The following is a 15272-nucleotide window of genomic DNA, read 5'->3' as shown; positions in this document are numbered from 1 at the left end:
TATTCTCTGAAGAGACCAGGAATGGCTTTAAAAGTAATAAAAAGCGAAGCTATTTCCTAAAACGATATTATTGCAGAACATAAAAATATGCAGGAAAGTCAAACATCTTTTTTTTATTTTTATTATTATATCAGATTTATTGTTAGATGAACATTTTTAGATCTCACATTTACAGACCATTATGTCTCCTATCAGGCAGACTTCCACCAAACATACTTTCCTTTAAAATCTAATCCCTGTTTTTTCCCTGTCAGCCCATTCCCGTTATTTCTGTGGTCCAGCCTTCTGAAAAGACTGGCTCAGCAGAGAGGGAGGCCAATATTCCATTTGCTCCTGGACCCTTTCAGAACCACAGCCTGAGCTGGGACAAAAACACAATTCCAAGATACTCATCCCAGTACAGAAAATTCCACTTCAGGTTAGACATACTCCTTGTTTTTCAGTTTGTACCTTTTTAATAATTAATAACAGGCTAAATTACTGCACCCCAACTTGTAAATAAGTGTGAACCATTCACACTATTAATATAAATTCTCGAAAAAAACACCAAGTATGTCCTGGAAGCAGTTCTTGGGTGCAGAAATGAGAGAAAAAAAATTAATTAATCAACTTTTAAACTGCTCTGTCAGTAAAAATCCGATTTTTAAAAAAACAGAGATTACTGGAGGCCACATTCCTTTCTGCACAAGCGAAGTGTTTTACCGCTCACAGATGAAGAGAAAAACAAACACTCCTGTCGGAAACCTGCTGAAGCCCCAAAGACACCTGTGACAACTGCCCACTTCAAACACACCAGAAACATCACGGAGATGAGAACCAACAAAGACATCACCTTACATGTGCATTAAAGGTATTTCTTCATAACCACTTGGATTTTATGTCATTCAACCAATATTAAGAAGCACTTAGGTAGCACTAGATATAAAATACTGATATAAAAAGTTGGAGAGTGAGGCTCAATCCAGACTGCATATTGTAAGAAACAGAAGTATTTTTTGCTGGGTTAAACTGAGACACAGGGTTGTGGGAAACCTTTCTGACAACGAGAGCCGTCTCATCAGAAGGTTCTGTCCAGAGGATGTGAGCAGACATACGCCCTCTTAGCTAAGACCTCCTGGGCGATCTTCTTTATGTTGGCATCATTGTTCTCCGGGGAATCTGGAGAGAACACAAACCCCAATCCGTTCAGTGACACTCTGATCTAATGCATTGACTGGAGTTATTAGGCGGATGATAATTGGAACAGTATGAAGAGTGCATTCAAGTGTTAGCGACTGACTGATTTATGGTTTGTAAGGCATTGAAGGAAATTCTACAACATATGCAAGCGCTTTGTCTTGCTATGCAATAAAACGAGAAAGGCTGGTATTAATTATACTGTGCATTTTACTCACTTTTTTGAAGCTGAGTCAACAAGAAGTTGTTCTTGAAATGAGCATCTTTGCAGAAAGTGTTGGTGAGCAGCACCTGAAACCCAGCAGAGATTTAACAAGGCTGTTTACATTAACGATTTCAAAATTAACGTGCAAGCAAATTTCCTTTATTATGAGGTTTTTGTTGGCAAAATTATTTTACACTCTTTGACCTAAGAGCCATTCAAAAAAAGTAGAAAAGACATGGGGAATTATGAAATGTATGTTTAGAAGCATGCAAAACCTTCTATTACTTTGTCGGATTAAGCCAATATGCAAGCAAGCAGCACAGTCACAGCATGACAAGTCATTAAAATGTTTCCGTCAATTGTTTCTCTCATGCAAAATCAAAACAGCTCTGCTGCTATGAATTAAAATGCCTCCCGGGAGCAATCCACTTCTGAGAAGAAATGCATTATTTGTCACGCTGCAACATCCACAATCCTTTCAAGTTTAGTCCTCTAAACAGGTCAAGTAAATAAGTGGTTTCTTTCTTCTGTCCTAATCTGTACTTGTTCAACACTGCATGCTTCATTTAAATGCTTTGACTGAACACTGAACAAAAAGACTGAAGTCTTGAGGCAAGTCTCAAAACTAAGAATCGCTTTACAGGACGAGGTAACGTGCTCCTTTAAAATGGCCTGTTTTGAAACTGAGTGTGACCTCAGGGTGGAAGGTTTAAGTGGCTGTTACCTCATGGTCATGGTTTCGCAGGCCGATGCTGATGGAGCGACTGGTGCGGGACAGGACGGCTGTCATGGCGTAGAGGTTAATTAATACATCTGCAACTTTCTTCAACACAAGCTGCTCCTCGACAATTGTCTGAAACAGATGAAGTTACAGATATAACTGCAGAAGTGAAAGTGTAATATTAAGGGTTTTTGACAAAATGCTTTATATAAAGAATCAATAAAGTTCATGCAAAAAACGTAATAAAGTTTAGATTTTTTGTTTACATTCTATGGACACTACCATTCAAAAGTTAGAATTTTCAGCTTCAGTCTATAATAATGCTTCAGAAATCATTCCAATATGCTGATTTAGTGCTGCTCAGCTGCTCTGCTTAATAATTTTGTGGAAATTGTGGTATGTTTTTTTTAGGATTCTTTGATGAATGGAAAGCGCCGTAGAACAGCATTTATTTGAAATAGATTTTTTGTAACATTATAAAATGTCTTTACTGTCACTTTTGATCAACATGAAACACCCTTGCTGAATAAAAGTATTGAATTTAAAAAAAGAATTTAAAAAAAGCATATACTGGAGCATATACTTAACTGAATTCACATTTCTCATGAACTTAAAAATATTTATTTATCTACAAAGCCAATTCCTATCATTAAAGTTTGAATCAAAAAAAGTTTTTTATTTATTTACAAAAACTAACACTTCAATTAAAACAAAATCAGTTTAAAATGTTTTGGTCCCAACATAATTCTGTTGGTTTCATTTGTGTTATTTTATCGTTTTGATGATGTGAAACTATTTTAAAAACTGTACTGATAATCATGTAAGCACAGATTTGTCTGTATCTAGAATTAAACCCTCTATCTCTATATTATATTTCAAGATGTTTCACTTGATCTAGGTCACTCAAAGTAGGAAAATCAAGGCAGTCCTAACAGTAACAGAAAAAGTGCACTGCAACAGGAAAAACAGTGTGTGGATATCTGAAGCACTTCCAGGCTGCTCTCTTGTGACTGCAGTCTGATTACAATAGCACGGCCACACAGACGTCCATTCAGAAAAGAGAGAGTGGGGCCAGCTGTGTCACATATGAACATTACCTCAACCCAACAGGAAAGAAGGGACCAGAGACGAGGTCCCAGCAGCGCTAACAGCCCACGCTAATCACCTTGTGCATTACAAGAAAAAACACGCCTGTTTCTGAATGATAAACCAATGGTCATTTTTCATTTTCTAGCAGCATCTGAGGAATGTGCACAAACTCGGATTAAAAACTGATGGTGAGGAAAATGAGATTGATGGGAATGGTGACTATGTGGCGCAGCTTACTATAAATATCTGTTTCTATGTATAAAGAAAGAGGTTTGCTTTGGCAAGACATTATCTGTCATACAGTAAAATAAATAAATAAATAAATAAATAATTATATAATTATTTCATTAAACAAGAATACAGCTTCAAAAAGTTTCTAAATAATCCAATAAGTAATAAATCAAACAGTTTTACCTTTCCATATTGGTACAGTAATCTTTCCACAGTGGAGCCGAAGTGTGCAGCGTTCTGCTCAAACATTTTGGCGCTCTCCTGTGGGAGAAAGATGACATCATCACTCCTCTGAAAATGAGCTGGGCTCAATTACCCGACCACACGGGTTTAAAGGAGAGATCAGAAGGAAGGATTCCGCCTGATGAAATGTGACTGGCAGGAGAACTAGGCGAGATCAGATGTGAGGGTGACAGGACTTTTACTGGACAACCCTGCGCTGCTGTTATTACCATGACGTACATTCAGTTTATGACCACTGGTGTCCTTTTACTCTATAATATGACAGTTTACAACTATATAGAGCACAAGCAGCACTGGTTCTGTACCGTCAGACTGGGGTGCACAACGCCATCTTTGCCGGTCAGTCCAAAGTCCACCGTCCTCACCACTGAGTCTTTCAATTTCTTTCCCAGAATCTCAAACACCACCCCCACATTACCCTTCTTCATCTCCCTGTGAGAAGACAATGTCATATGTCAAATCATGCAGTTGTGTTACTTTTAAATATAAACTATCAATGACATACTTTATTTTTCCTGTTAGTATTTTGCCAGCATACTGCATTCCGGTAAGTGCGATGTACATCCTCAAAATCTCATTAGTGCCCTAAAAGCAGGAAAGAAAAATAAAGCACATTATATAATACATTCAGTTGTTTTTGCCTGTTTATTCTGGAGCCTTACGTTTATGACAACATGCCCCCTGGTGGTAAAAAAAAAATTGTATATATGGTCCCCGTGATTTTGGCAAGACAGACATGATCCTGGATCAAAATTATTGTCCAAAACATAGACCTAACCCTACCCATAATTTATCATTAAAATCTGAGAGAAATTATAGTTGAATAACAAGGGTGGAGAAGCACTTAACTCTGGTTGTAAGGCTAAAACTGACATTGTAAACTTGTCCCTCAATTCTGATTGGTTGCTTGAAATGTTGTTTCAGGATCAACGAATATGTGTGTGTGTGTGTGTGTGACCCTGGACCTTAAGTGTCAATTTTTTTAAATTGAGATTTATACATCACGTGAAAGTGCAGTAATTATGTTTTTGGTTGATGTGAGGTTTGTTATGATCAGACAATATTTGGCCGAGATGAAAATAAATATAATCTGATTGAATCTAAGGGTGCAAGAAAATCTAAATAATGAGAAAATGACCTTTAAATCTGTCCAAATGAACCAAAATCAAAAATATTTATATATTTACGGTAGGAAATTTACAAAATATTTTAATGGAACATGATCTTTAATCAATATCCTAATGATTTTTGGCAGGAAAATTGTTTTTTTTTGACCCATACAATGTTTTTTTTTTGGCTAATGCTAAAAATATACCCCAGTGACTTAAAGACTGGTTTTGTGGTCCAGGGTCACACACACACACACACACACACATTTATATTTCAAATAAAAGCTTCCTATTCAAAGAATCCTCAAAAATGAAACAGTTTCCATAAATATATTAAGATACACAACTGTTTTCAACTTTGATAAGAAATGTTGAGCAGCAAATAATAATATCAGAAAAATTAGACACTGAAATTTAAATGTTATTTTTTTTTAATAAATGGAAAATGTTTATTTAACATGTAAAATATTTTAGTAGCCCTTCTCCCAGAACACAAGATCCAGGAGGCGTGGTTGGATCCACGTTTAGTGGGTGGAGAATGGTAGGGTCAGTGGTGGAGATGGGTGGGTTTAAGTATATGTAAGGTGGGAGGAGTTGGAGCTGGATCCAGCCATGTTCCCTGGATCTTGTGTCCTGCAGTGAGGATCGTCTCAAATATTATACAATATTATATTTTTATATTTTAGTCTTGGTGAGCATAAGAGACTTTTTGGTAATTTGACTAAAAAATGTAATTCTGTTCCTCTGTACCTCAAATATCTGGAGGATGCGGCAATCCCTGAGGTAGCGCTCGTAGGGGTAGTTCTTGGTGAAGCCCAGCCCTCCTAAAACCTGCAGGGCTTCACTCACACAGATCCAGCTGCCCTCAGAGCTGAAGACCTGTATAACCAACACTGAGGGTCAATGCTCCAACATGTTTTTTTTTTTTCGTTTAGAATAGTGATAAGTGATAATGATTTCATGTTACTTTACTTTGACCATAGCAGCCTCCACAGAACAGTCTGGGACTCCAGGTCGGTCCATCATTCCAGCAGTGAGATAAGCCATGCTCTCCATCACAAACGCATTCAGAGTCATGGTAGCAAACTTATCCTGTGCCAAAGAAAAATAAAATCACATGGTGACTTAGCAAATACTAACAACAGAATCATTCAATATGATTAAACATAAGACATAACATACCTGAATCATTCCAAACTCAGAAAGGCTCCTGCTGAATTGTTTTCTTGTGCATGCATATTCTGATGTCATCTCTGGAATGATGTTGCATGTGAATTTAAATTTAAGGATCCATTTACAAGGATGTGAGTAATAATGGTGAATTTTTAATGAATTGTGCTCTCACCGATCAGCCTCTTGATCATCCCTGCTCCTGCACTGCCCATGCTGAAGCGCCCATTATTCAGAATGTTCATGGCGACCTAAGCGTACATCACGTGTCAATGCAACATGATGTTGTCATGGTGTTAAAAATGTGCACTGAAGGGAGATTGCATCACCTTAAAACCACCACCAACTTCACCAATGACATTCTCAATTGGCACCTTGGTGTCTTCAAAGGTGATCTCACAGGCTATTGAAAGGAAGTACAAATATTCAATAAATTGATTTATATAACCAACCATTTCTGTGACGTCTTTTACTTAATAATGTGTAAGTGTATGCATAAAAAAAACAACAACAAAAAAACGACAACTTAATTTCGAACAATAAATACAGTTATATATATATATTACATAATATATATGTTTATTTATTTTTTACTTAGGAATTAATGCCTGTTTGTTACATCTTTAAAATAAATGGCAATTGGTTATATACAGTATATACTAACTTTCAATAGTTTGGGATTGATAAGATTTAATGTGTTTTTTTTTAAAACAACTTCACAATTTAAAATAACTTTTCTATTTTAATATATTTCAAAATGTAATTTATTATTCCTATCATATTAATGTCCTTTGATCCTATAGAAATCATTCTAATAGGTAGATTGGGTGCTTAAGAAACATTTCTTTTTCATTAAAAATGTTGAAAACTGTTTAAGATTTTTTCGTTGAAACCGTGATTTCAGGATACTTTGATGAACAAAAGTTCAATAGAATAGCATTTATTTGAAAAATGTATCTTTTGGAACATTATAAAAGTCTTATTAAAAAAAAAATCATTTGATCTGTGGTTTACAGTAGAGGTCCGTGTTTTTCTCCAGTTTTGAGATGGATTGAAATTCAATCACAAATACATTTCAACATTAGCTTCAAACACAAAAGTAGATGAACTTACTAAAACAGTTTAAACTTACTGTTTGAGCCTCTGATGCCCAGTTTGTCTTCAGGCTTGCCACTGGCGATGCCACCGAACGCCCTCTCTACAATGAAAGCTGTGATCTTATCTTTCTTTTGACCATCTGTGTCAACAACTTCAGTTCTGGCAAACACAGTCATGATGTCTGCCCAGCCACCATTGGAGATCCAAAACTTGAGAGCAAACATAAAAATGTAATCAAAATCATCCAATAAAAAGACTTCACTATGCCAAACACAATGACCTGATTGAAGCAGTCACCTTTGTGCCATTGAGCAAGAAGTGCTTGCCATCTTCTGTCAGCGTGGCGCGTGTCTGTATAGATGCAGCATCACTGCCACTAACACGAGAGAAGATGTGCCATTTAAAAATAATTACCAAAGCAGATTTGAAAATGAAATGGCTTTTAATCTTAGGTTATATGTCGTACCTTCCAGGTTCAGTGAGGCAGAAAGCTGCAATATGCTCTCCTGTTGCTAGTTTGGGGAGGTACTTTGCTTTCTGAGCTTCATTTCCAGCTATCAGTATGCCCTGAAATACAGAGATTGTTATGGAAATTATCAATTAACATAGAACTTAAAGGAATAGCAAATGAAAATGAGCTCAAATGTGCTCATCTGCAGGCTATCCAAGATGTATACAAATTTATTTCTTCCTCAGAATGGATTTGAAGAAATCTAGCATTACATCACTTGCTCACCAATGGATCCTCTGCAGTAAATGGGTGCCGTCAGAACAAGAGTCAAAACAGCTGATAAAAACATTACAGTAATCCACAAGTAATCCACATGACTCCAGTCTATCAATTGTGAAGTGAAAATCTGCATAATGCTATATTTTTCCTTAAGATCATTTATTTCACCTAGTTCCCTGTTCAAAATATTGCATGTCTTATCTGAATCAGGAGAGCACAGATCAAGTATTATTTGATGGTCAAAAATAGTTTAAAAACATATGTCAGTGGTTTTTGGTATGAAAGGATAACAATGTATGGGCTTTTTCACTGAACTATGTTAGATTATTTTGGACAGAAGTGACGAATTGAAATTTAATGCCTTAATATCACATTTGTTTCTTATAAACACACAGCTTTTCACTTCACAAGACGTTAACTGACGGACTGCAGTTGTGTTGATTACTGGATTACTGCATGGTTTTTATCAGTTGTTTTGACTCTCATTCTGATGGCACCCATTCACTGTAGAGAAACCATTGGGATCAAAATTTTCGATGGTGAGTACACTTTCAGCAAATGTTCATTTTTGGGTGAATTATTGCTTTACTACAGTATGCACGATGCAACACAGACAGTCATTTGCTCACCTTCAGACCAATGGCTTGATGTGCTGCCAGTGTGACCGCAATAGCCCCATCTAAAGACGTGATCTCTCCTAACCTGGCATACATGGTGTTTGAGAGGCCCAGACCGCCTGGAGAGAACAGGCAAAGAAGAAGATGCAAATCTCTGATGGTATATTAGAATATTATATATATATATATATATATATATATATATATATATATATTAATTTATGAAATCAGAGGTCAGTCCCACCATATTCTTCAGGTATCTGGATCCCAAACAGCCCCAGTTCCTTCAGCCCATTTAAAGTCTCAGGCGGAATTACAGCATCATGGTCAATCTTCGTGGAATCAACTATGGTGATATTTGCACAAGTACAGAAAAATATATTTCTCAGTCATTTGTATGAATAACATAAGAAAATGCAAAAGCTGATATCAGTTAATAAGCCAGTATAATACATGACATAATATATGAAGACCTCACAATAATAATAATAATAATAATAATAATAAAAATCATTAATGCATGTTTTTTTGTACCCACCATCTTCATTGAAAAACTTTTCCACAGGCTGAACAAGTTGGTTTATTTCCTCTAATTCTTCATTACTGATTTCTGGGTAGGGAAAGACTTCAGCCTAAACGATGTATAAAGATGTATAAATATATTTAGAATAAAATTTTAATGTACAGTAACAATGCATTACTGAGTATTTAAATGGGGCATAATTCACGCAGTTTCACCAAATCTCAAGTTAATCTTGAGTACCTATCGAGCAATAGTGCATCCTTCATATCTCCAAAAAGTATTTAGTTTTATCATATATATAAAAGAAATATACAGCTTTACGATTCTTTCCGGAAAACGCCGAGCTCCTGGAGGCGTGCCGTGGGCGGAGCTAAAGAGTGACGAGCACTTGAGCGACGAATGCCAAAACAGACTTCTGATCACTGAACTATAATAGAGAACAGATCAGTGCTTTTGATGCCGTTTCACTTACCCTCTGCAGATCTGATTCATGACCGGGATCTTTTATAGCTGGGACAGCTCCAAATCCAGCATCGAACTGGGCCTTGTTTTTAAAATGTTTACCAACAACTCGCTTGTGAAACTATTGCTGCCCCGGAAAAACAAACTCTATCCACCGTTTATATACCGCTGGGAAATAAGATTTTTATCCAACTTTTTAACCGTGTAAACAATTCTGAATCCTTGAAACAGCATTGCACCCCCCCCCCCCCCCAAAAGAAAACCATCTTCTGTAATAACTATACATATTATTAACATTTTGACGCTTTGACCTTGCCCAAATGGTGTCATCTTTTAATAGCTATGTCAGATATGTACACAATAAACAACAATTTATTCTGCAGTTTGTTGACATTAACGTTACCTTGTTTACTTTGCCCAGGAACAGATCTTTGGCATATGTCAAACTCCTCGCACTGGATCTAATGGATCGTCGTGACTGAAAGTGATGCAGACAAGCTCCTCGTGCAGCAAACAGATTTCTCCCAAATTTGACCGATCTTGACACAACGATAAGTTTGTTCAGGTTCATCTTCAACGTAGATACTCACATTAAACACCCTGCAACTGACTAAAACACCTTTCACCCATTTTCGTCTCACGTTGATGACGACACAAGTCCGTTTGGCGGCAGTTCATTTGATGCCCTGCAGATGTCCGTGTTTAGCTGCAACACACAAATTATATATTTCGATGCTGAGTAAAAATATCTTGATCGTTAATTCTCTCTGGTCTCTGATTTCATCACAGTACTTGCTCGAGTTTAAGTGAATTCCTGGGTCCAGATATTACTGAAATAACAGTAATGAACAGTTCAGCGGGGTTCTTTCCTTCCAGTCCATCTTTAGGCAGCAACACCGCCTTGGGTGTTGACAGTGAAGATTTAACCCTCAAAGCTGCTCTATTTATAGCCTAGAGCAGGCGAGACAGACACAGACAAAAAGGGCGCAGAATCTCTTTCTCACCACCTGTCTGTAGGTCACATGCGTAATACATTTTTATCCAGTCATTCACAACTTATGTGCTTGATTATTATATTCACAGAAAAACATATCTTGAAACTTTCAGCCTTATCATTTATGTTTGGGGTTGGTTAGTTTAAAATATATTTTTTACACAAGTCTCTTATGCTCACAAAGGCTGCTTTTATTCGATCAAAAATACAGTACAATTTAACGTAACCGTTTTCCATTGTAATATATTTTTAATTTAATTTATTCCGTGATGGCAAAGCTGAATTTTCAGAATCATTACTCCAGTCTTCAAGTGTCACATCATCCTTCAGATATCATTCTAATATGCTGATTTTTGTGCTCGAAAAATATTACACATTAACAATGGTGAAAACGAAAGAGTTCAAAAGAACAGCATTTAATTTGAAAAATAAATATTCTGTTACACCTTAAATACTTCACTGTCACTTTTGATGTTAATGTGTCCTTGCTGAATTAAGTATGAAAAAAAACCCTTACTGACATTTTGAACAGTAATGAACATTATATTTTTTATATTGTCAAAGCATTTGTTTGAAGTCTTGACTCCTGATTCAGACCTCATCTATGGATGCCACTGCATAAAGGAGGATGTACTGACCTTAAGTTTGACATTCACAAATATAAAGACACTAAGAAACTCCAGTTTATCAAAGCTCTCAAGGAGCACTGAGAAGATAAATAGGGACTAACAGTTATTCACAGAATGCTTTAGTCTGAACACTATTAACTGAAATGTATGAATAAAAATATATCAGAGTTGAAAGACTATTGCAAGAATTCTGAGAAGCAGCAAACCTTTCACAAAGCCAGTTACGCAATGACCTCGCTGGCTCAAATGTACCAGTATGGTGAATTCAGTTTGTAGAGTTTTGAAGGCTATTCCTTATGATTCATATTTAACTACAACACACAAATGTATTCATAAAGGGCTTTTGAGATGCACAGAAAATGTTAAGGACTTGGAAACATGCATTCAAAATGATTTATTTCAACATAATGTGTGCTTTAATACAGAACAATACAAGTTAGGAATTTTATGGTATATTGTTTTATTTCATGTTCTCAACATGGTCACAGTTATAGTTAAACATCAACAGGGTCTCATCATCTACTTAGAAACAGAATGCATATTAAAACCATCCTCTCCTTGTTTGGTAATTAAAAAAATGAAATGTATGAGTGGACGCACATGAAAGGCGATGAGAGTTATGTAACAGTCGGCTTATTAAAGAAGATCCTATGACAAACTTGAGAAGTACATTTGGTAGCAGAAGCAGTGTCATGTTATTTTGAGTCTCTTTAAGGTGAAAAAAGGACTACACTGTCAATGCGATGGCCGAGCGAAAAACAAAAAAGTATTATACAGACTATGTACACATAAACCCAACCCCTTACCCTTACACTTTCCCTTTATCATCCATATTAGATTTATATATGATATGCTTTTTTTCTATTTTCTCACATTGGTTTGTGATATATACAGCGACACAGGCTTTTTACAGCAAAAACAAAACAAAAACCAAACTGAAGTGTAATCTTTTTTGGGGGGGTAAACAAGAGATATACATGCCGAAATGCAGTGGCACAGCATAAAATGTAACTGCAAGCCAACACCACTTAAAAAAAACAACACAATCGAACAAACAAAAGAAAGCACATTTCTTCATTTTTAAATAAGCTCATATTTCAAGCAGAGGTGCTAGGCATCAGCTGCATGCAAAGCTTGGTGATGTTTTGACTTGACCGTCCAGTACTGTACAGTACATAGCTGAAGCGCACCAATACATTTACAATACACTGCACTTAAATCCATTAAAAACATTCAACACAAAGGTGAAAAACCTAAAAAAAAAAAAAAAAAAAAAAAAAAAAAACACCTTGGAAAGAGACATTTTCTTGACAGTTTTATTGTATTTATGGTGTGTTGTTTGGTCAGAAATAGCTTCGGGTGATCGTATTTGTACACAGAGATGAGCTGCTGTACTGTACAAATTACTTGCCTCAGTGCATCTTGGGAACAAGCCAGGTGTTACGAAGTCTGATAATGACATAAACACGGATTTATGCTCTATAATCTGTAAGCTTCTATTATTATTATTATTATTATACGAATGTGCCCCGGCGGCACTTCATTACGATTAGGCTACCGACTAATATTTCCCTTTATAAACGATTTGATGTTCAGTGTTAGATTTTTCACGCTCAGATAAACAATAAAAAGATGTCTCCTAATTGAATCTATTTCGGTACGAAACAAGATAAAGACATTTCGAATGAAGAGAAGTCTACAGATTTTAATATGTTCATCATCATCATCATTATCATCATCACTCATTTAACAACGGTCAACTGTAACACTGATAATATCTCTGGAAATATGCAATATCTAGAGAATATTTTGTACAATATACATGCAAGAGTACTTTAGTTGACATTCCTGACTGTAGGTTGCAGGTAAAACAGAGACCAGGGAGAACAAGATGTCGGTGGGGGGGGCGAGAAACAATTTGGGGTTTGAAGTATGATATTGGAAATATGATAACAGAAACAACAAACCAAATCAACCAACCAACTGGCTGAACTGACAAAACTGGAACATACATATTGCACATGATTAATTCATTAAAAAAAGAAAGACTGAAAGAGAAACGACGCACATCAAATGTGCGGACACTGGTCTCGTATAAGAGAGCGAGCTCATTTCAGCCGTGGTTTCTGTACACGAAGTGAATATTTACAAAGACGAGTGCTGTTCAGAAGCTCTGTACTTGAGTTAAAAGAGCGTCAACACACAAACTATTACATCGAATCACAGCTCCGTCACCATGTGTCTACTTACAGTACAAAACAAGTCAAAAACTTAACCGAGAAAGGGGATATGTGTGAAAAAACATGTCCAAATCTGTTCATCCGAACCGACCCACTGCTACATATTATATGCAGTTTACATTACATTAGCTGTGTTTCTGAGCAAGTGAAAGGCATTCTCACGGGAGGACAGGAGAATATGTATCAAATCTACTTCATTTCCACACAGAAGAGGGCACACGCTCAGCCTGCTGAGAAAAAAATCAACATCTCTGCACAAACTAACTCTTGAAATACGGGGAGAGAATTTGATCAGCTCTAGCTTTCCTCTGACCCAAACACAACCCCTAATGTTCGACGGCAAAATAGCCTTCCCCATCACACCGGCTTTACCATAAACATCTTCAAATGTACATTTATTTCATATTGATTTATTCATCTCTAAAAAAATAGTTAAAAAAATAAAACCATGTTGCAGCAGTGGCCGGGACCGACGAGTCGAGGCCGTGGAGGATCCATCCATGAGTTCCCCTGTTCCACCCTCACCCTTCCCACAGTCCCTGTGATTGGTTTGCGCTACGTAGATCCCGAAGGAGGTGGAGCGAACACAAGCCGGAGATTCCGGAAGAGTCTTCCAACTCCAAGGCAACCAATAATTTTCATGTTGTTCAACTGGCTGCCTACTGAGTTCAGTATCAGTGAAAACTAGTAACTCCTACGTCGAGAGTACACAGAGAATACTGAGATTTTATCTGAGGCTTCGGATCATTTTAGTCCTATAACAATAATAATAATAGCTGCTAATATTCTTATTATTATTTTACAAAATACTATATGCACGACACACACAAAGCAAATCTTTTTTCGTTTTCTTTTTTTTTTTTTTTTGGAATAACTCCGTCACTGCTTTTTAATAATTGGCACGTTATAGTCCCCTAACTATATCACAGAAATGTGTGGTCTACAGCTACATTAAATACTGGAACACCGCTCATTGTGACCGACTTCTCTCGAACCGTAGTTTAGTTTCTGCAAACTAATAAGCAGGCTATTTGATAATGCATTTAGGTAATTAAGTACAAGAAAACAGTTGCTCTGGTCTTTTGCGCATGCTCTTGCTTCACCGCCAAAGTCGAGAGGGTTGAAAGTCTCTAAAATCGAGCCTAAAAGAAAGCAGCAGCAGCAGTTCTATCTGGGGCTCTACAGCTTGAACAATGACTGGTAAGAACTGATGATTTGAGTTCTAGCCGCCCAAAAAGAGAAGACCGGTGCTACACAGTGTGGCTCCCTTTTCCAGAGAAAACGGGTACTGGATGAGTTGAAACGTGAGTCATGGTGCCCTTTTATTCGTGTCCTTGTAGGCAGCAACAATCCGTCGCACGTTACAATCTAAAGAGAGGCCCAACGGTCACCCCGCCAAAAACGGTCCCATTCCCAAGTGGAAAGAGTTCACAGAGGGGCTCAAACCACAGTGCTGATGCCGCTGTGTTTTGGCTTGGTGCTGCTGGCCGCCGGAGGAGGGGCCGGAGGCTGGTTGTGGTGGTGAGGTGCATGCTGGGAGTGGGAGGGGTGCGAGGGGTGTGGCCCATGGCCGTGGGGACCGTGCGAGTGGCTGTGAGAGGATGATGGGCCAGGCGGAGGGTGGTACTGGTGGGGTGGGTGTTGAACGTGCGCTGGGGGGTGGTAGTGATGGTGGTGGTGGTATGGAGGAGGATTCTGCATGTGGCAAAATTGAGCGTGGTGGGAGTGCATCTGTGCCTGGGTCTCGGTGACACCATCGCGGGCTGTGTGGTGCAGGTTGATAGGGTGCGGGGTGTGAGAGATGAGTGTCGGGTGGGAGGGGTGTGAGGGCTGGGGAGGCAGAGAGGGCGACTTGCCCCGCTTGGTGCCAAACAGGGAGCCCAGGAGAGAAGAGGAGTTGGGGATGGACTGCTGGCGGGAGGGGCAGTCGCGGCTGGAAGTGGCTCGACGCCGCATGTGGGGGCTGCTAATGATGGACCCCTGCAGGAGGAGGAGGAGAGAGAGAACAGAGACGTTTGTACAGCATGCTTGATGA

At 37.9% G+C, this 15272-nt stretch overlaps 3 protein-coding genes across 11 annotated transcripts in view; all 3 read right to left on the bottom strand.

Annotated features, from left to right (window-relative positions):
• Window positions 1-15272, bottom strand: part of LOC127968178 (CMP-N-acetylneuraminate-beta-galactosamide-alpha-2,3-sialyltransferase 2) — a 310280-nt gene that overhangs the window by 54456 nt on the left and 240552 nt on the right. The gene's annotated exons all lie outside the window — the stretch shown is intronic.
• LOC127968176 (complex I assembly factor ACAD9, mitochondrial-like) lies at window positions 108-10041 on the bottom strand. Its single transcript, XM_052569172.1, has 18 exons — window positions 9778-10041; window positions 8928-9021; window positions 8634-8735; window positions 8402-8508; window positions 7509-7609; window positions 7340-7418; window positions 7077-7251; window positions 6274-6347; window positions 6120-6195; window positions 5957-6027; window positions 5747-5866; window positions 5525-5653; window positions 4171-4250; window positions 3971-4097; window positions 3606-3683; window positions 2106-2234; window positions 1395-1467; window positions 108-1158 (listed from the first exon to the last, which is right to left on the bottom strand). Exons 1-18 carry the CDS (start codon window positions 9943-9945, stop codon window positions 1058-1060), a joined length of 1884 nt encoding a protein of 627 aa, XP_052425132.1. The 5' UTR covers window positions 9946-10041; the 3' UTR covers window positions 108-1057.
• iqsec1b (IQ motif and Sec7 domain ArfGEF 1b) overlaps window positions 11441-15272 on the bottom strand; it is a 166382-nt gene continuing 162550 nt past the window's right edge. For 8 of the 9 annotated variants that reach the window (XM_052569159.1, XM_052569160.1, XM_052569165.1 and 5 more), the window contains one exon: window positions 11441-15217. In XM_052569159.1, coding sequence (XP_052425119.1) covers window positions 14678-15217 — 540 coding nt within the window. In that variant the 3' untranslated portion in view covers window positions 11441-14677. The remainder of the gene's footprint in view (window positions 15218-15272) is intronic. The other variant, XM_052569164.1, reaches the window with a different exon arrangement.

Source organism: Carassius gibelio, chromosome B11, assembly GCF_023724105.1.
Source record: "Carassius gibelio isolate Cgi1373 ecotype wild population from Czech Republic chromosome B11, carGib1.2-hapl.c, whole genome shotgun sequence".
Lineage (NCBI taxonomy): Eukaryota > Metazoa > Chordata > Actinopteri > Cypriniformes > Cyprinidae > Carassius > Carassius gibelio.
This window is presented reverse-complemented; position numbering and strand designations above follow the sequence as displayed.

Excerpts from the sequence above, each read along its gene's own strand:
- LOC127968176 (XM_052569172.1), bottom strand. The coding sequence starts at position 9,945 with ATGAACCTGAACAAACTTATCGTTGTGTCAAGATCGGTCAAATTTGGG. Across the intron at positions 7,419-7,508 it reads TGCCTCACTGAACCTGGAAG|TGGCAGTGATGCTGCATCTA; the intron begins GTACGACATATA and ends CTCTCGTGTTAG. Across the intron at positions 6,196-6,273 it reads AAGTTGGTGGTGGTTTTAAG|GTCGCCATGAACATTCTGAA; the intron begins GTGATGCAATCT and ends ATGTACGCTTAG.